We start from the raw sequence: 20,665 nt of genomic DNA on the forward strand, positions 1-20,665 counted from the left end.
CACAGCAGGGCCGATTGATCTCCCTCCCAAACAGGACCGTGTGGTCCCATTTAGGAGGGAGATCAGTTCGTGGTGCATTGGCAGAATGGCTGGAACGGCTCTCCCTGGGAGAGTCACTCTGGCCTGTGCTGCCCAATGCAGCACGGGCTGATCTCCTTTCTAAACAGGGCCGCGTAGCCCCGTTTGGGAGGGTGACCATGCCCCTGCATTTGATATCAGATGCAGGAGCGTGGCTAGCCGGCCCCCTGCATCTGACGTCAGACACGGGGAGTGGGGCCAGGGGGCCGTGGCGGGGGCTGCACACGGGCCGCGGCCAGCCTCCCTATGCTCCTGATTCTGCAGATCCTTGAAATATAGGAGGGCAGGAAGCTTGAATTCTCATCTGGAGTTTGGTGAGTTCAAGGAAAGGAAGCCTGGGCTTTGACTTTGGGAATATTAATTTAGGGAAAAGTTTGTTTAGTCAGACTTTGCGTTAGAAACTTATATTTCTTTGGTGTGTGTGCTTTTGCATATTCCTGATACTGGTCTATTATTGTTTACCTGTAAAGTAATTAAAATAAGAAACACTAGCCTACGCCCATCCTATGTAGGGCATTGCAAAAGGCTCTATAAGAGTCTTATAGAGCATTATAGAGCACAAAGACAACTTATTTTTGTAACCTATTAAGTATTTTTAACTGTATTTAAAAGCTGATAAAGCCTCTAATGGAAGCAGTCTGTAGTATTTGAATAAAACTGGTTTGTTTTTTTTACAAGACTCTCCAGGTTGGTTTTTAACTCAGAACAAGGGCAAGATGAGGGTCTTTACTATAGTGCAATCATGTCCTCAAGCGTTCAGCAACTATCAGTTTTCTCACCACGTGTAAGTTTACACGTGGAAGTTTTTTTGTATTTGCCCAATACTCAGTTACGGAAGGACCTTGGCTTACAGCACCCAATCCACTGATCCGGTTCTCTGAAACTTTTAGGGTGCTTGGTGGCAGCATTTGGAACTTACCGATAATATAGAATAGTTTTAGGAAAAGCCTAGCCAGGCAGCTTGGCAGGGATGATTCAGCATTTCTTTCCTTTCTGTGACCTTGCTCTGAGACACAGGCTTTAATCTGCTACAAAAGCCAAGTCTATGATCCATGATAATTTATTCACTGAAATCAATGGGACAAAGTCCCAGGAACTTTAAAAAACTTAACTTTGGTTGGACTGATCCCAATGTTTGGAAGATTTAGGTCCTTATCTGGATATAATTTTAACTTGGACTTTTCTTTAAAACAGAGGGAAAGGAATTCTGGATCTATTAAAGCCAGCAGCAAAATTCCTACCAGTTTAACAGAGCTAAGATTTCATTGATGACATGAAGAAAGTTGCACAATCATATTCTATTTCAAGTTTTAGGGTACATCCTATTTGAAGTCTGTTTGCAAGGTGACATTCTTTGTCAAGGAATCCTCTATTTCTCCCTATTCACGCTACCAGTACTTGATTATATGATTTATATATCATATCTAAAATTTCTGCTGTAAAGACCAGAATGCAGGTTTCTGCCTCACCATCCATCAAGGACCAGAAATGTCTTAATTCCCCAAGACACAACATCTCTGTTATTCTTTCTTTTGTTTCAAAACATATTTTTTAAAGTCTCTTGTGCCAGAATGATGCTAAGCAGAATGCCACTTTCTGTACTGTGTGCAAGTCCTACCTTCCTAATCTCAGGAGGAGGGCAAACGCCTAGGATCTGGAGGGATTCAGTGTTCAGTCTACAGCTAGAACTACTCTCACTCCAAATGCACTGATGACCCTGATCTTCTCTCCCAAGGCACTGAGAACAGTCAGTACTTCCAGTTGCACAATTATAAATCTCCACTGAAAAAAAAGAAGAAAACTTATTATAAAATGGAGGTACACATGACTTTGTTTAACTTTGTATATGCATGTGTCAGAGAGAGTGAGGGAGAGCGAGAGACAAGCAAGCAAGCAAGCAAGCAATGTAACATTTACAATCCAACAGAAGAAACTGGACATATAACAAACTGAGGGAGTTTTGGCTGCGGTCCTAAAGATTTCCCAGAAGTTCAGGGCGCTTCTTCCCACTGTAACACTTTTAAAATCCCATTGTCAGTTTATGCTACATTTGTATGATTCTAGATATCCACATGAGAGGCAGCTCAGCACAACTGTCTCCAGCAAGAATAATTTCAACACTTTAGGTTTAATGAGAAACAATGATGGTTACAATGCTTGGCATGATGCATACGTTTCATTATCCTTCCCTCAAGTGTCTTGGGAGTCTTTTTTACTTCTCTTGTTTCTAACTGTCCTTGTTTCACATCTCATTAGGTCAAAGATATATCGTTTCTAAACATGGAGGTTTAATGTAACTATCATGCCTAATAAGCATTTACAGACCTAGCTTCCATGAATGTTTCCATTCTTTTTAAAAAAACCATCTGAAGGAGAATTTACACTGTTCTGTAGTGGTATAGCTACAGCCACTAAACTGCTTCAGTATGATTGACTTTTGTGCTATTGTGGTAACATGTAAAAATGTCCGCCCATGAGGTTAAATAATACTGCTTGGTTACATCCGTCAGCAATGCCTTCTCAACTGGGAGTTGTGTTGTAGATATGGACATAATTACACAGTACAGTTGAACTAGGTGGGCAGAGGTTTTACATATTATTGAAAGGGTGTTGGAGCCCACCATGCTGAACAACTACAACCATGCCACTACAATAATATGTAAGTCAATATGATGCGGAATTCCCTCCCAATCCAAAGAAGGTTTCTTGTGCTTAAGTCCCATTGAAATCTAACTGAAAAGATTTGATAGAAGAACATTAAGAGGCCATTCGCATGACCGGGAGTGGGGCTGGGTCCAACTCACTTTCCCCCCAGATGATAGAGCAAACGTTGCTGGCTGGTTAGGGCAGCATTAGCCTTGGAAGGACTGGTTGTGAGGACTGCTGGGATTGGTCCTGGTGCTCCTCCGCTGGGGTAGGAGGAGCACCAGTGGAGCTCCTCCTACTGGGCTCTTCCACTGGATAGCCTGGGTTTTGTACCTGGGCAAAAAATGATGCAAGAGGGCACACGTGTGCCCTCCCACTTCACCACCAGTTGGCTGGCAGCCCAAACTTCCATAGGGCCGGGCGGAAGGAGTGCTGGCAGCGTGGAACTCCCCCAATGTACTGCACTCCTCATGTGGTGCCATGTGAGATGTCAGAGGATTCAGCTGGGTTTCCCCCCACCCCCTCGTTGCTCAAGGATCACTTGTGCATGGTTGTGTGGGCACGCAGCACGGCAAACCCGGGAGATGCGAGGGTCGTGTGGGGGAACGTAGGTAGTGTCCTGCCTTCCCCTCAGCCCTTCCCAGCACCAGTGCCTAATAGTTGTCTGAATGATCTTATTGTCTGTACTTACAGGTAGCAACTCTCCAGGGTCTCAAGCACCAAGTCTTTCTCAGTCCTAAACTAGAGATTTAACCTGTGACCTTCAGCATGTAAACCATATACTCTCTCAGTGAACTACAGCAGCTCTGTCTCACTTGGCCCTCAGCAACATAAAAAAGAATACCCTACAAGAAAATTACTCTGTTCCAAAGCATGGTTTGGAAGCACTACCCCCTAACATAGTGTCTCCTTCAGAGTAACAAAGAGAGATGGTGAGGAATCAGTTCCCTCAAACACTTCTACTACACCAACATTAATTTAGGAGCAAGAATAAAATGTTTGCATGCATGCATTAAGGAACACATGAAAGTGACATCTGATTTCACATATGTTGGTGTGTGCAAATTTTTTGTATGATCTGAAATCTCAAACTTTTTTCTGATTTCATAGGATTTGTCACTAACATATGCAATGGATACCCAGGGCTGTCCTTAGGGCATGGCAAGCAGGGCGACTGCCCCAGGCCCAGCTCTTTTAACCTCCACTAGAATTAACTGGAAGGGGGCCCCACATTGGCTGATTTGCCCCAGGCCTCGCACCCTGCCAGGGCTCTCTAAGGATGGCCCTGTGCAGACCCAACATGAGGTAAAAATCATCTGTTAGCCATGGGTACATCGGATATTTTTAGGAAATTTTATCCTCTCCAAATAAGAAAAAGGTGAAAAGAATTTTACAGCAAACCTGTCATCATCTGTGGACTGTCAATAAATCTATCAGGTTTTCCCTTCAGTTGAAGGTTTACCGGAAAGTGGTGTCTTTCCTCTGAAGTGTGAAGCTGTATGAAGAAAGTGGAGAAAGAGTTCTCGTTTATTGAAACACAGAATACGTTAGCTATATAGCAGTCATCACAAAAGCATTTCTATATTACAACAAGATGTTTCCTGGCCACAAGATTCACTTTTCAGCAGGAGAAACCATGAGGATGGAGGAAACAAAGGTACTGTTCTGTCTTTGTTAATTAAATCTCAGCAACACAGAAGTAATCAAACATAAAAGACAAAATTCACAATGGTCCTGTGTTTCTCAATTTCTTTGTGGAAACCAGGGAAGCAAGGTCAGTTTTAATTTGTTTCTAGCTCTTAACAGTTAGTGAGAGATGTGGCAGAAATTTAGTTCCAACTATCATCTTTCAGCAGAGGCTTCCATGTTGAACAATTTACTCATCACTGTCCTATGTTCATATTAGAAAGAACATGATAAGAAGCCTTGGATTTTAACTGAGTCACGGTAACGCTAAAGTACCTGGAGCTAGAGATTCTAACAAGATTTGAGATGGATGTTCTGTGGAAAAAACAACACACACATATTTTGTGACTAATATTCACAAAAGAGGCTTTAGAATAGGCAAAAAATACCCACTAGCTATGAACTCACCAACACATTTCTACATTGAACTGCAGATGCATTCACCCATTGGGCTTCCAATAGCTTGTCAGTTCCAAAGTGACATTCCAAAGGCAACTCCTAGACAATGAGAATAATTTGTAAAGCAATATATTTTTCCCCCGGCACAAAGGTGAATGGCATTGAAGATCACTTACTACAATGTACATCAGTAATAACAGCTGTGACCAAGACAGTTGATATATATCCCATAATCCCTAATGAAATTAATGAAAGAAGTTGAACAGAGTTTGATTTTGGCATAACAGATCCTGACCACCACATCCAGGTTAGTCATTGACCCCTTTTAAAACACCACACAGAGAAATTGTCTCAAGGATTAACAAAATGGTTGGACATCTAAAGTTTCTCCCTTAGTAGCAGGAGTCCATAGCCTGAAGAAGGTTGTATCATATTCTAAAATGGCTCAGCTATAGGGATGTGCACGAACCGGTCCTGAGGCCATTGTAGAGGCCTCTGAACTGGTTCTAATGTGGTGCAGTTCGAAGGTTTGACGCCAGGGGGTGGTGGTGGTTCTTAAGGGCGTGGGGTGCACTTACCCATCCCGCCGCTTCCCCCCTGCCTGCGCTCCTTTAAAAAAAAAAAACTTCTTGGGGCGGCAGTGTACCTCCCTGTTGCCCCTGCCCATTTTTGGTCAGAAGTACCATGCGTGCGTACGGTAAGTGCACCACTCGCCCTTAAAGAACCACCCCGCTGGCACCAGACCGCGGAGGCACGGTTCCACGCACACCACTACTCAGCTAGAATGCATATAGCATCAGGTGTCCTGAGGAGGAGCCAAGTTAAAGGTGGCCCCAGTTAAAGAATCTCAGGTAGTAGGTCTACAAAATACTACTACTACTACTACTACTACTACTACTACTACTACTACTACTATACTATGAGGCTGTTCACCTGTGCAGTCTAACCCAGGCTAGGTAAGCCCAGCCTGGGTTAGGCTGCGTATGAAAAACATCAGGATCAGGCCTGATCCCAAAGGGGCAGCTCCACCTAGCCTGGCCTAATTGGTATGAGGAGGGCACTTCTAAAACTCACACAGTGCTGTGAACAAGAGTTGCTAGTTATAAGGTGTCAAGAGACCAAAAGAACATAAATGGCAAATTAATGGGTGCAGGGTTTTGCAGGTTAAGTATCTGGGTCTAATTTTTCATGCAAAAGGTTCGTGGGGCCCACAATGTGAATACATGGCACCAAGTGTGCAGAGGAGTGCATCTGCTATACTCAAATTCTTTCACACTAATGGGGAACATTACATTCCTGTGGTGGTTATTTATTTATTTTATTTTATTTATTTATTGTTAAATTTATATACCGCCTTTCATTAAAACAATCCCGAGGCGGTTTACAGCAAAAAATTTAAACACAAGATGGTAAAAAAGACACAATTAAAATATTAAGTGAAAAATATTAAACAAATCTGATTAAAAATTTAAAACAAAAGCATAAAAGCAATACAGAGTACAAAGAGCAGCAGCAGAGAATCAAATAAATGCCTGGGCAAAAAGCCAAGATTCTACACTCTTTCTAAAAGCTGTGATGGAGACCGAGGAGCGAATAGCCACCAGGAGAGCATTCCAGAGTCTGGAAGCAGCAGAGAAGGCCCTGTCCCACGTGCACGACAACCAAGCCTCCCTCATTGTCGGCACCCGGAGCAGAGCCCCCTCAGATGACCTCGTCAAGCGGGCAGTAACCCTTGGGAGCAGGCAGTCCTTCAGGTATCCTGGGCCCAAACCGTTAAGGGCTTTAAAGGTCAAAACCAGCACACTGAATTGGACCTAGAAACAAACTGGTAGCCAGTGCAGCTCTTTCAAAATGGATGTGATGTGCTCCCACCGGGCAGCTCCAGATAAAACCCTAGCTGCCGCATTTTGCACTAGCTGCAGTTTCCGGATATTCTTCAAGGGCAGCCCCACGTAGAGTGCGTTACAGTACTCCATCCGTGACGTGACTAAGGCATGGTTAACTGTGGCCAGATCTGCCTTCTCGAGAAAGGGACGCAGCTGGTGCACTAGCCGAAGCCATGCAAAGCTACCCCTGGCCACCGCCTCCACCTGAGCTTCCAAAAGCAGAGCCGGGTCCAGCAATACCCCCAAGTTGCGAACTTGCTCCTTCAAGGGGACTGCAACCTGTAGGGGGTTGTAGGGGTCCCTGGTGAACTAGGGGTTGGCAATTCAAACATTTAAAAAGACAAGAGCTACACGTAAGTACATCTGACACAGAGGATGAATTTGCAGAACAGGACCTTACAAAAATAGTCATTTCCCTAAAGACTTACTCATTGTTAGAGAAATCTCATCTTGAGAATTAGCCTTCCCAGTTCTTCCCCCACTTCAGTGTGCTTATCCTATATTAGCACAATGCATAACTTGCACATGAAATTCTCATCTGTTGCACATACTCCTAAACACCAACATAACCGTGAGGTGTATCAGGCTAAAATACTGGCACAAATGTTGTACAGGGTCCAGATTTGTCCCACCTGTAATTTTAAGCCCTTAGATGTGGTTCAATCTGGATTTCTTTGTGCCATTTTCCAAGTCCCCAGATGTCTATCGAATGCTATCTTGCGTTTAGAAACAGGGTTGACCACGGTTGAGGCACAGGCATGGTTTCGTACATTTAACTACTGTCTTAAATTATATGCCTGGCCCAGGGCCTGGCCCCCTTCCTTGGTTCTGAAAGATGAGTTTCACTCATCCTGCTGCAAGAGCCTCTATGACAGTTTGGGCAGATATGGCTTCTTGCCACAATAAAGAGCCAGCGTGGTATAGTGGCTAGAGTGCTGGACTAGAGTGGCTAGAGTGCTGAACTTGGGGAGACCCGAGTTCAAATCCCCACTCAGCCATGATACTAGCTGGGTGACTCTGGGCCAGTCATTGCTCTCTCAGCCTAACCTACTTCACAGGGTTGTTGTGAGGAGAAACCTAAGTATGTAGTACACCTCTTTGGGCTCTTTGGAGGAAGAGCGGGATATAAAATGTAAAATAAAATAAACAAACAAACAATATTTATTGGCTTTGGGTCATGATGCTGCCAAAGAAATTATTAAACAGCGTGTGACAGATATGAAAAAGCAATTGGATTTAAGTCTGGCTATCTTCAGGAGTACTTTAGGTGGTTTGTCAAACAACCCCAGCCAGCTGCATATTTCACCCACTTAACCACCTTAAATCAGAGGAGAGCCTTTTTGCTGGCGTGGTTTAATGCCTTTCCTTCTGCCATTTTGGAACCGGTTATGCTCATGTCTTTCAGGTGACATTGAATCTGTCTTACATGTTCTTTTACACTGTGCCTATTATAAGGGCATTCGTACTATATGGATCGAACCATTTTTTAAAAATAGGCCTGGTCAATCAGAAGGGTATTACATCTCCTATCTTTTGGTGGATCAACATGCAGTTGTCACAGTGGGGACAGCAAGATTCTTTGCAGCAGCCTGTAAACAGACGGGAACAACTGAGTAGGTGTAACTGAAATTTTTGTATAACCTGATGTTTTGTTACCTAATTTTACTGTTTTGATTTTGTTTTGTTTTATGCTGATTTATATTTTGGTGTGTATATTGACTGGTCATTGACCATAATAAATTGTTACTTACACCTAGCCTGGCTTTTTAGCCAGGGTTAAGGGATTGTTTAGCCTCGGTTAAGGGAGGGTTTAGCCTCAGGGTTTAGACATGGTTAAGGGAGCGCTCACTGGCATGCCGAAGACTCCAACAATGATTGTCTGGGGGTGCAGGGGAGGTAAGTGAAGTGCAGACTTCCCTCCGCCTGTCCACCCTGCCGTGTGAATGGGATCTATGATATTTATATACCTCTCTTCAACAGAAGTTCCCAGAGTGGTTTACAGGGAGGGAGAGAAAAAGAAAGAGAGAGAGAGAGAGAGAGAGAGCAAGCAAGCAAGCAAGCAAGCAAGAAACCTCTGCCCAAGGTCTTAAAGAGCTGCTCACAGTAAGGACAGACAATACTGGGCTATAAGACTGATAGTCCGACTCCTAACAAAGCAGTTTCTTATTCAGCTGGTGGGCTGATTCTTAAAAGACGGAGACATGCATATCCTGAGACTAGAAGTTATACCAAAGATGTTCTGAGGACTTCAGCTTCCTTCTCAGTTGCGCTGAATCAAAAATCTGTCTATCAAACCTGTTTTCCTCTACTCTGATATAACTCAATCAGCCAAATTCTGTTCACTCTGAAGCATATAGCTTGTGTGACTAAAGTTTGTATCCTCATCCAGTAACTTTAATGAGAACTAAATACCAGTTAAAACAATAGCACAGATTTTATAAAGCATTATTAAATGTAAAATGGACCTCTAAATTTATTGGAGGAGCTTATGGGTTGAGCTTACAACAACTGAAATCCTCTATTTTCCAGACCATTTACCTCAAATGTTTACTTCTGGATTCCCAAATAACTCATTCCCTCTCCCTTCATCCATTAATCCTTAACAGCTTCAGTGGAAACAGTAGGATTTCACATGTTACAATATATGCCACTTAAAGTGCTCCTGTGGTTGGTGTGTGTGCATGCACGTGCGTGTGCACGCGTGTGTGTATGTCAGAAATGCATTTTTAATGGGACTTGTATGAGGTTTTCAAACTGAACAGTGGTCAGCTTTTGGGATCCCAGTCCCTGACATAGTCTTCCAACTCTGCAGGAGCAGGTAGAGCGTCAGCAGACTTATCAGCAGGTCTGCTGGCAAGGGTAGCCTGTGTTTCTCCACCTTTCTGCAATGGGCAGGGGCCAATGAACCCAGAAGTGACAGCAACATGTTGCTGGTTGTTGGGTCACATGAAAAGCCATGGCGGAGCAGCAGTTTGACCAGTAACAGGCTTATGGTGGAGCTCATAGCAGGGCAGGAAGAGGGGAATTCCCACGCGATTTGGAGGTGGGGTGGGTACTTAAAGGGTCAGAAGAGAGAAATCGAGGAAAAATGGGCAAAGGACAGTTGGGTCTCCCAGGAGAGGAGACAACTGTATGAAAGCTGTCCCTGTGAGAAGAGGAGGAGATGGGTGACAAGCAACCTTCTCTCTTTCCCACTCTGAAGTCTCAGGGAAGAAGGCAGAACATGACATCATTAAAGAAGATGGGTTTACAATCACATTTCAACTTTCCTACAGGTAAGCAGGTAAAGAGCAAGGTGTGTGCATGCCCACTACCAGATTGTCACAACCAAACCATGATGGGATTGAATCATGACTACTTAAAGGAAGCATGGGCCAACACCAAAAGAAGGCAAACAAGGGGACAGGTGCCTTCTCTCACATTAAGTAACTGGAGGTGATGACATTAAAATGGAAAATGTATAGCTTGTGAATGGTGGTAATGTAAATTAACTTTTGCAGCGGAAGGTACCCAAGTGATCATTAAAATGCTTGGAAAAGCATGTGAGATTTCAGCAAATTATTTTTGCTTATATGTGCACATATAGGTGGCCCTCGTTACCTGTGGTCCCGGCACCCGTGGTTTTGCATATCCGTGGACGGGTCTTAGAGACCCGGTTTCTTTATCTGTGGGGCCAAAATAGGGTTATTTCCACCTATTTGCGGTTGCTGAGTGGCCAGAAATGATCCGGAAGTGACTTCTGGTGTCCCTTCTGGCCACCATTTAACAACACAGAGCCATTTTAAGGCTTTCTGTTTTAAAGACCCCATTTTGGGGGCAAATATTTGCCAAAAATACAGCCATTTGGAGGTTTTGGGGGGCATTTATGGAGCCCTGGAAAACAAGGTACTGTTTACTTCTACTCTTATTTCTCCCCCTTCCCACTTTCTTAGCATTTTGTATCTGTGTGTAAGAACCTAGCCTAGATCCCTACAGGGGTAAGGTTCCTTTATTTGCGGTTTTCGTACTCGTGGCTATAGACAAGAACAGAACCTCCACGAATAACAAGGGCCACCTGTTATAAACAAAGCAATTATGAAATACATTATTCCAAAGAAAAATAAAATAGCATTACTAACTACTACTACAGATTAAATTAGTATTACTAAGCTCCCCAAGTATTTACAGACAGGCTAAGAAAGGAAACCATAGTGTCATTTGGGAATTGAGGTTTTTCAGTAGCTTTCCTGTTTATTTCACCTCTTATCATGTTACACACAATATTTCTTCCTCTATAGTCACCTTGTAGTACCCCCAGAGGAAGCGAGCTCCCCCCGCCCCCTATTCTTCTTTTCTGCTGACAGTGTAGGGGCACATCCTTATTTACCAATGCCAGACCTTAGGGAGGCAACTGTAATAAAGCTACAGTACAAAGAATTTCCTTTGCTGGTGTTACAAGCAAACTGAGCTTTTGTCTAAGACTTGTTAAGTTCCTCTGCTGGGTACTGCAACTACTTCAAAAACTGTCAATAAAGCCCCTTCAAGAAGCTTTTTAAAGACTGCTTTGCTCTGAACAAAAAAGAACAGCCTATGTACATGCACAGTTATAAACCTGGGAAGTGCTTTTCAGGCAAGCTACATGTAAATTAGGCCTGCAATTGCACATGATTGTTAAAAACATGAGCCACTGTGAGACATGGAAGCTTTTGCTAAATGCTAGCTTGTATCAAAATATGTTATCCTCCATTAATTCAACTATCATTTTCTGATTAAGCACATAAACTATGGTGGTCTATCTAGCTCAAGAACTTAACCGGAATAGAAGAAGCTGAAGGTATGATGCTTAGTACATCCACCCCATTGTTTAAGTTATTCCTAACAGCTTAAACCGCTGGAGGATAGGGCTTGACAGCTAGGAATTGAGTATTTTGTTATTTTCTTGCTCTACTAAAGTGCCCGCCCCTGAAGTACCTAGACCTGGTCAAGGAACAGAGCCAAGGAAGAGAAAGGATACTGGGCAGGATAGACTACTGCTCTAGCTGTCATGGTGTTCAGATATTCTTCTCATGGGCTCATAGAATGATTACTTCATACAATGATACAATCATACGATTGCTCTTCCCCAGAGAACAAAACAGCATATAATACCAATAACACACTGATCTGCGGCTTTCCTTTGCAGCCTGTCTAGGCAAAATAGTCCATGAACATAACTTAAATACATTCCAGGAACAATATTTCTAAAATTACTTGCCCAATCTAACCCATATGTCAGAAAAGTCCACATAATATAGGTGTTCTTAAAACTAAAAACTGCATTTTGTCAACCCAGAGTGTCACTGCTGAGGAAAGAAGAATTGTGTCTATATTTCTAATATTGATTCAATCTCTTTCATAGATTTTGCCACTTGCCTTAAACAAGCTGCTTCCTGCTTGCCCTTCCACCCCGCAACCCCCGTTTTCAGGCATAGGACTTCTGCTATTGCAGAAAAAATGGCTTGGTGTACATTCCCCTGTGAAAGCTGCACACCTGCAAAGTTTACTGAGTGGAATATGGGGGGGGGGGACTTCAAATATGGGAAGTTGATTTCCCCCCAAACACTCTGCTTGAGTGGAAGATTTACAGTACAGTAATCCCTCAACCTACGAACTACTCGACATCCGATGTTTTCGAGTTACGAGCGACAAAAAAGACCGGAAGTAGTTGCCGGTTTAGATTCAGCTTACTCGACCTACGAATTTTTAGATGCGGTTTCCTCGACTTACGAATGTTTCCAGACTTCCGTGGTGCGCTCTTCGACTTACGAAAATTTCGACCTCCGAACGTGCGTTCGAAATGGATTAATTACGTAAGTCGAGGGACCACTGTATTATTAATCCACCTATTGTATGATTCCAAGAAGGTTCTTGCATTACATGTAACAGAGCTTTAGAAAATGTCTGTATATAAAGGCTCCTTTAAAAAAACAACAACTTTCTACTAAAGCCCACCAAATCACTTGCCAAAGTGACTGCATTCTGTTAAGGTCCTCTATTTCTGTCATTATTACAGAGGGAAAAGACAAGGCATGTGATGACTTCATTTCACTTACAATCAGTTTCTGATTGTAAATGCAAGATTCCATTTGCAATCTTAATCTTTGGACTTTAGGTCCTACTTAGATAATTCATGCTTTTTGCAGTGCCTATGTATTTCATTACCTTTACAAAAGCAGCATTCTTCAAGGTGATGGTGATGTCCTGGGAAGCCCCGGTTGCCACTGGTACTACAGAGGCAGGTACAATCTGTGGACAGTCAGAACTGTTCTGTATTTTAGAAAACACACAAAAGAAGCGAAGATTAATATGGAGACTCTGCTACCTTCTTGACACTGAAGGAAAGATACTTTCTCAGAAAATGAATTGGCTCACAAACGTACAGCTCAAACCTAGGCAAGCTTGCTCAAAATAAGTCCCCATTGATGAATGAAAATTATCTCCTTACTTCAAGGCATTTAGAAGAGCCTTAAAGACACGCCTTTTTGCCTGGCTTTTAATGATATTTTGTTTTAATTGTAATTTTAATCTGCTTTTAATTGGTTTTTGATTTTAATTGTTACGGATTTTTAATTTACTGTAAATCGCCCTGAGTCACTTTGGGAAGGGCAGCATATAAACAAACACTTATCGTTGCCTCAATTTCCCTTGTTTTGTTCTGTTGTTTCCCATGTTGATATCTAGATGGCAAGTCCCTGGGGGCAGAGACCTGTACCCTCCTTATTTGTACAATGCCATGTACATGGATGGCACTATAGAATGGGAAGGGATTGTAAGTGTACTTGAGACTGCAGTAATAGTAACATCATTCTATGCATTTTATCTCTGCATTGCCAGGTACATCCAATAACTTTATTCTAACAGCCATTATATGGAAAATAGCTGCCAATCCTGAACTTAGTGAGCAGATTCCAACTCCGTAATTGGAACAAGCTGGCACCTTCATTTGCACAAACTGAGGAGTTTGTTAGTGTTAAAACAGAAGACCGCTTCCCTAACATCCTCCCTGGGGTGTGAGCTTGTCAAGCTTGTGCTGTTCCTTCCTATTCAGTATCTGTCCTATGGATAAACACTAAACTTCAGACTTCAGGCAACTGTGTTATCAATCTGTGATTTTCACAGTGAAATTAATTTCCTCACAAATTAAAAGGAAAACCATATGCTCTCATCAGCTGCCACTCTGAGGTAGCTAGTCTACTAACACACTCTACCCAATATTTTACTAGAATAACGGAACCAAATGGTATAAACAACAAAGTTCGTTCTCATGACCATTGCAGCCCGGTGGGGAGTGCGTGGGGCACGCCCACACAATCCACACTGCTCTGGCAGCAGGAATCTCTCTCAGCCCTATCTTGGGAGAGGCCAGGGAGGGAACTTGAAGTTGAAACCTGCTCTTCCCAGAGTGGGAGTCAGGCTTGCTACCACAAGACCAGCTCTCCCCTCTAACTCACAACCAGGGACCCAGGTAAAAGCTCAGGGAAAATTCCTGGGCTACCTGGTGAGATAGCTCTGAGATTGGCCATGATCCCGGTGCTTCATATGAGTAGCCTTACCCAGGTAGGGTTTCCCAAGCCTGGGTAGGGCTGCTCATGTGAGCAGCCTCATGCTGTATTTTATTGATTTATTCTTTGGTTAAGTTCCAGCAAGTTGATGTCAACTCTTAGCAACCATATAGATAGATTCTCTCCAAGATGATCTGTCTTCAGCTTGGCCTTTAAGGTCTCTCAGTGGTGCATTCATTGCTGTCATAATTGAGTCCATCCACCTTGCTGCTGGTCGTCCTCTTCTTCTCTTGTCTTCACCTTTCCCCAGCATTATAGACTTCTCAAGGGAGCTGGATTTTCGCATACTGTGTCCAAAGTATGATAATTTGAGCCTGGTCTTTGTGCCTCAAGTGAAAATTCTGGATTGATTTGTTCTAGGATCCGTTTGTTTGTTTTCCTTCCTGGCCATGGTATCCTCAAAAGCATTAGCTAGCACCAAAGTTCAAAAGTGTCAATACTTTTTCTATCTTGCTGCTTCAATGTCCAGCTTTTGCATCCATAGAGTGTCACGGGAAAAACCATTGTCTGAATGATTCTAATCTTTGTAGCTTTAGACATGTCACGGCATCTAAATATCCTTTCCAAGGCCTTCATTGCAACCCTACCAAGTGCAAATCTGCGGCATATTTCTTGTTGCTGGATCCTTGACTGTTGATGGTCAATCCTAAAAGGCAGAAGCTATCCACCACTTCAATGCCTTCATTATCAATTCTGAGGCTAGTTGCTGTACTCGTCAGTTTAGTATTCTTTACATTTAGTTGTAGTCCCATTTTTTCACTCTGCTCTTTGACTTTCATTACTAGAGCTTGCAGATAATCCACATTCTCAGCTATCAGAGAGGCGTCATCAACGCAGTGCAGGTTATTAATGTTTCTTCCTCCAACTTTAAAACCATGCTCATCTTCTTCCAATTCAGCTTCTTTCAGGATATGTTCAGCATATAAGTTGAATAAATAAGGAGAAAGTATACAGCCTTGTCTTATACCTTTATTGATCTGGAACCAGTCTGTTTCACCAGTCTGTTTCACCACATGAAATCCATCTGGACTGCGGCTTCCTGTCCTATGTATAGGTTTCTCATGAGAACAATGAGATGTTCTGGGACACCCATTTTCCTAAGGATATTCCACAACTTGACATAATCAAGACAATCAAAGACTTTTCTGTAGTCAATAAAGCACATATTGACTTTTTGGTATTCTTTGGCTTTCTCAATTATCCAGCATGCATCAGCAATAATGTCCCTTGTTCCTCGGCCTTTTCTGAAACCAGCTTGAACACCTGGTATTTCCCTTTCTACATAGGGCTCTAATCTGTGTTGGATGATCCGGAGCATTGTTTTGCTCTGTATTTTATACAGAAATATAAATTATAATTATACTGTATTTTATACAATCCTGCAAGAGTCCCCTGCAAGCAACAAAGGACTTTGCCAGATTTAGAGTGCATTGTGCGCTGAATTTCAGCACTTTATGTGCATAGCAGAGCACAGGCAATAGCTCTTCCAAGATTTGGAGATGAACTGTAGAACTGCCATTGCCAATGGCAGATCCTTTCTTTCTTTTTCAACCATACAATGATCTTTGGTCAAACCAGTTTGGCTGGTTTTACTTACTTACTTATTTATATTAATAATTAAATAAATAGGTTGTTTACAGCATAAAACAAACCAAGAACAAACCAAGAATTTAATTGTTAAAACATAAGACCAGATTAAAATATCCATAAAAACACCAACTAACTAAAAAGCTTGGCTGAAGAAATGTGTCTAAAATTGTTTCCTAAATGTCAACAGAGATGGGTCAGCAATAATCTCAGCAGGAAGTGCATTCCACAGTCCTGGGGCAACCACAGAGAAGGCACACCTTTGAGTCACCAACAGACGAGCTGGTGGCACCATTAGATGAACCTCACCGGAAGTTCTTAATAGGTGACATGGTTCATAACGACGAATGTAGTCTCTTAAATACCGTGGGCCCAAGCCATTAAGGGTATTTTGCCCAGAAACCTATTGGTAGCCAGTGTAGATCTTTTAGAATTGGAGTAATATGTTCTCTATGGGATGCCCCAGAGACCAATCTGACAGCAGCATTCTGCACCAATTGTAGCTTCTGGACTACGTACAAAGGCAGCCCCATGTACAGTGCATTGCAGTAGTCAAGCCTGGAGGTTACCAGCATGTGCACCACTGTCTTAAGATCACTCACTTTCAGGAAAGGGCGCAGTTGGCAAACCAGCCAAAGCTGATAGAAATAACTCCTGGCCACTACCTCCACCTAAGGCATCAGAGAGAAGATTGGGTCCAGAAGTACTCCCAAATTGTGAACCTGTTCATTCTGGGGGAGTATAACTCCATCTAAAACAGGCAGATCTATCCCATTTTTTGAACTGCGGCTTCCTACAGTGAGCACTTCAGTCTTGTTTGGATTCAGTCTGTCTGTTATCCCTCATCCAGCCCATTACTGCCTCAAGGGAGGCATTTAGAGAAGTTATGCCACTGCCTGATGAAGCTGACATGAAGAAGTAGATTTGGGTGTTGTCAGCATACTGATAATACCCTGCACCAAATCCCCTAATTATCTTTCCCAGCAGTTTCATGTAGATGTTAAAAAGCACAGGAGACAAAATGGAGCCCATACAAAAGTTCTTGCTTTGTAGAGCAGCAGTCTTCAAGTAACACTTTCTGAAATCTTCCCAAGAGGTATGAGTGGAACCACTGCAAAGCAGTGCCCCCTACACCCAGTCCCCGTAGGCAATCCAGAAATATACTGTGGTCAATGGTACTGAAAGCCACCAAGGGATCCAGAAGGACCAACAGAATCACACTCCCTCTGTCAATTCCCCTTTGGAGACTATCCATCAGACCGACTAAAGTTGTCTCCACCCCGTATCCTGCCCAAAATTCAGTTTGAAATGGGTCTAAATAATCTGTTTCATCCAAGATTGCCTGGAGTTGAGAGGCTACTACCTTCTCAATCAGCTTGGCCAATCACGGGAGATTGAAGACAAGCCTATAACTTCCCAACTCTGAGGGATCCAGCGTAAACTTCTAATAATTAGAAGTAGAGGTCTAATAATTGCCTCTGTTTATTTTTAACATTTATATTTCGCTCTTCCTCCAAGGAGCCAGAGCGGTGTATATAGTTATGTTTTCCCTCACAACAACCCTGTTAAGTAGGTTAGGCTGAGAGAGAAGTGACTGGCCCAGAGTCACCCAGCAAGTATCATGGCTGAATGGGGATTTGAACCCGGGTCTTCCCAGTCCTAGTCCAGCACTCTAATCCTACCTTCCCTCAGAGAAGAATATATGATCTCAACCAGGCCTTCTCCAACAATCTCCCTGCTTGATAATATAAGCCATGTTGGACAAGAGTCAAGAGAACAGGTGATAGGACACACAGTTCCAAGCAGCTTGTTCACATCCTCAGGAGTCACAAACTGAAACTGATCCAATATAACCATACAAAAGGAGTTACTGGATACGCCAGCTGAAGACTCTGCACCAACAATGGAATCCAGGTCGGCTTGAATACAAGAGATCTTGTCCACAAAAAACTCATTAAAAGCTCCACAACCACTCCACATCCCCACCCAGGTCCTCTCACCTGCTCCTCAAGAGAGTATCCTGTAGGGAGAAGCTGGGACCAAACAGGGCCACTAGCCTCTTGCAACCAGGTCTCTGTAATGCATGCCAGATCTGGCCCCTCCTCCACAATCAGATCATGGATAATTTCTGGTTTATTTTGGACCGACCTGGCATAGCAAAGAACCAAGCTGAAGTTCCGTGGGTAGTTGGCACTGCTCTCCAAGGTCAAAGAACTGACAGGGCAGCTGGAAGGGGAAACAGCTATTAAGTTTTTGTTTTCCCTTCCAAACACAAATTTTCATAGCACTTCAATATTTATGTGTGTGTTTGTTTTATTAAAAGGACTTTCCCTGCACCTTTCTGTTTTTTTATTCTCCAATGTAAATGAGAGAAGATCTAATGTCTTCCCAGGTCTTATGTGTGTAGAGAGGTGAGTGTCATCCATGGGCATCCGGGAAGAGGGAAAAGGGTGCAGTTGTCCCCACTTGATTGAGCCAGTTCCAATGAATGAAATGGGGCTTACTCCCAGATAAGTGGGTATAGGGCTGCAGCCTTTGCCCCCACCCCTGGAAAAAGTCCTGCAAACATCCATGGGGTCATCGGTTTGAAGAAGATAAGAAACAGTGGGGGGAAGACTGCTGTTTTTCATCTTTAGCCTGCACCACAAGTGAGAATTTGGGGTGGGGGGTGCCTGATGCTGGACTTCCTTCTTGCTGGAAGGACAGAAAACTTGTCCCAGACAATCTGGCAAACAGTGGAACACCTGAGATCACAGCTCATTATATTATCATCCCATCAATTGTGGGTTGCATGTAATAAACTGCAAACTGACTATACAGCGGGGGGGGGGGAATCAAATACTCACCACTCATCAAATGTATTTTATGATGCTGGGCTACAGGGAGTCTGGCAGCTGTGGGGGCTCCCCATGATGCCAGCCAGAGCTGCCGGAGAGCTGACAGTATGGGGCCTCAAAGAAATCCAGTAGCACAGCAAAGTCACCATTACCCAGAGCTTGACCGGAAGCCTTTAAAGGGCTATCAAGTCAGGGGGAAACCACTGGGTTCCCACCTGGGGGGCAGATTAATTCTGAGAACAACATTGCTCCAAGAACTCTTCAGTCTACAGTCCAGAGTGGCTCTCTACAAACGACAGCAGAGCACAGATCTAAAGTTTCCTGATTCTAGCCATGATTGCTCTTGACAATCATCCAGTATTAAGTAAAAGATTGGGCAATCTTGTTGGGCTTGGGCTACAACTCCCATCACCCCTAGTCTCTGTGGCCAATAGTCAGGGAAGTGTGCAGCCCTGATCTAAAAGATCAAAAACTCCTTGAAACGGGTCAATTCAAATTCTTACCTCAAATCGCAGTCTAGAAAAAACCCACTAAATGTGCATAAATAGATTACAGTATTTAACTGAGAAAACATCATGTCTCCTGGTGCTGCAAAGACTGATCCTCTTATCATTGTAATTGACTGATTTCTGATTTACACCAGAGTGAGGCAACTGAAGAACTGGGCCTTGTAACACTTAAAAAGATAAACAGTTCAACATTTTCCTCTCTCAAATACTGCGAGCAATGGGAACTCTTTGCACTTGGAGTGCATCTCCCTTAACTCCTCCTAAGCCCATCTACAAGGCTTCCCGATTATCTTAGAGTGCTTGTTTGATGGAGAAAACTATGTTTCAGAGTTCATCGCAGCACTGATCTTAACCATGCACCTTCCAGGGCTCCTCAGGATGGAGATTAAATGGCAGAGATATGCAAGAAGAGAAATAATTTAACAAAGAGTAAGTGGGGGAATTCTGGACCATGGCCCCCCATCCCCCTAATATGGCAAAAAGAATGAATGCAAACACAGTAGGGAACTGAACTCAGCATTGTGCGTCCTTGCATGTCAAAGCAGTCAGCTCAGATTGTTAGAAAAACAAATAATGGAGGAGAGATTAACTCACTGCCTCACAGTTCCTTCTCCTGCCCTGTGTAATAGAACTTTTCAGCTGCTTCTTTCATTTGTGGCGGCCTCAGGGAGAAGGGCCTGAATGTTCATAATGCTTCTGCATCTACTTGTCTCTAGTCAGCCCACTTTTCTAATAATAATTTCCGCATTCCCTGCTCCCCCCTCCCCCTGCCACTAGACCTTTGCTCAAAACTGGAATAGGCCGGAGACTGGGAAGTGAACAGACATCAGATGACAGGGAAAACCATTTCCCAAAGCATCATTCAAAAGGAAAAATGAAAGGGAGGGCTTAAAGTGGTTTTTCAGAACCACTTCTGTTGTTTCTAACTTCCCAAGTAATGGAAAATGCTATTACCCTTCAAACCAATGGCTGTTCTCCTAGCACCAAGAAGCAGAACACTAATATTACTGAACACTGTTGGCCAACCTTCTGACTAATGTTGTGCCCATGCAAACAAAGAAGGCACATGTGAAGGGATCTACTTCCAGGTTGCAGAGAGAAAGAGTGCTTCCAGGGGAAGGGAAGGTTGGTGAAAACTGCACTCCCCGCCACACCAGCGAGCACCCATGCTTCAGAAGCGTGGACTCTTTTATTTATTTATTTATTTATTTGATTGATTGATTGATTGATTGATTGATTTGTATACCGCCCTTTCAAAATGGCTCAGGGTGGTTTACAATTAAAACAAACCACTAAAACAATAAAGAGCTAAAACAAATTAAAAACAATATAACAACAATTACCAATTTAAAAACATTTTTTTAAAAACCATTAAACAATTACAGTGATTAAAAGCCCCAAAATAGGGTTAGAATATTAAAACCGATTAAAAAAACCCTGGAAAGCCAGGCCAAGCA

General features: G+C 43.0%; 1 protein-coding gene across 3 annotated transcripts in view; it reads right to left on the reverse strand.

Moving 5' to 3' along the window:
- PLXND1 (plexin D1) overlaps positions 1-20,665 on the reverse strand; it is a 245,944-nt gene that overhangs the window by 112,499 nt on the left and 112,780 nt on the right. For all 3 annotated transcript variants that reach the window (XM_053295803.1, XM_053295804.1, XM_053295805.1), the window contains 4 exons: positions 12,876-12,980; positions 4,819-4,908; positions 4,126-4,219; positions 1,697-1,860 (listed from right to left, as the gene is read on the reverse strand). In XM_053295803.1, coding sequence (XP_053151778.1) covers positions 1,697-1,860; positions 4,126-4,219; positions 4,819-4,908; positions 12,876-12,980 — 453 coding nt within the window. The remainder of the gene's footprint in view (positions 1-1,696; positions 1,861-4,125; positions 4,220-4,818; positions 4,909-12,875; positions 12,981-20,665) is intronic.

This window comes from Hemicordylus capensis, chromosome 2 (genome assembly GCF_027244095.1).
Source record: "Hemicordylus capensis ecotype Gifberg chromosome 2, rHemCap1.1.pri, whole genome shotgun sequence".
NCBI classification, from domain to species: domain Eukaryota; kingdom Metazoa; phylum Chordata; class Lepidosauria; order Squamata; family Cordylidae; genus Hemicordylus; species Hemicordylus capensis.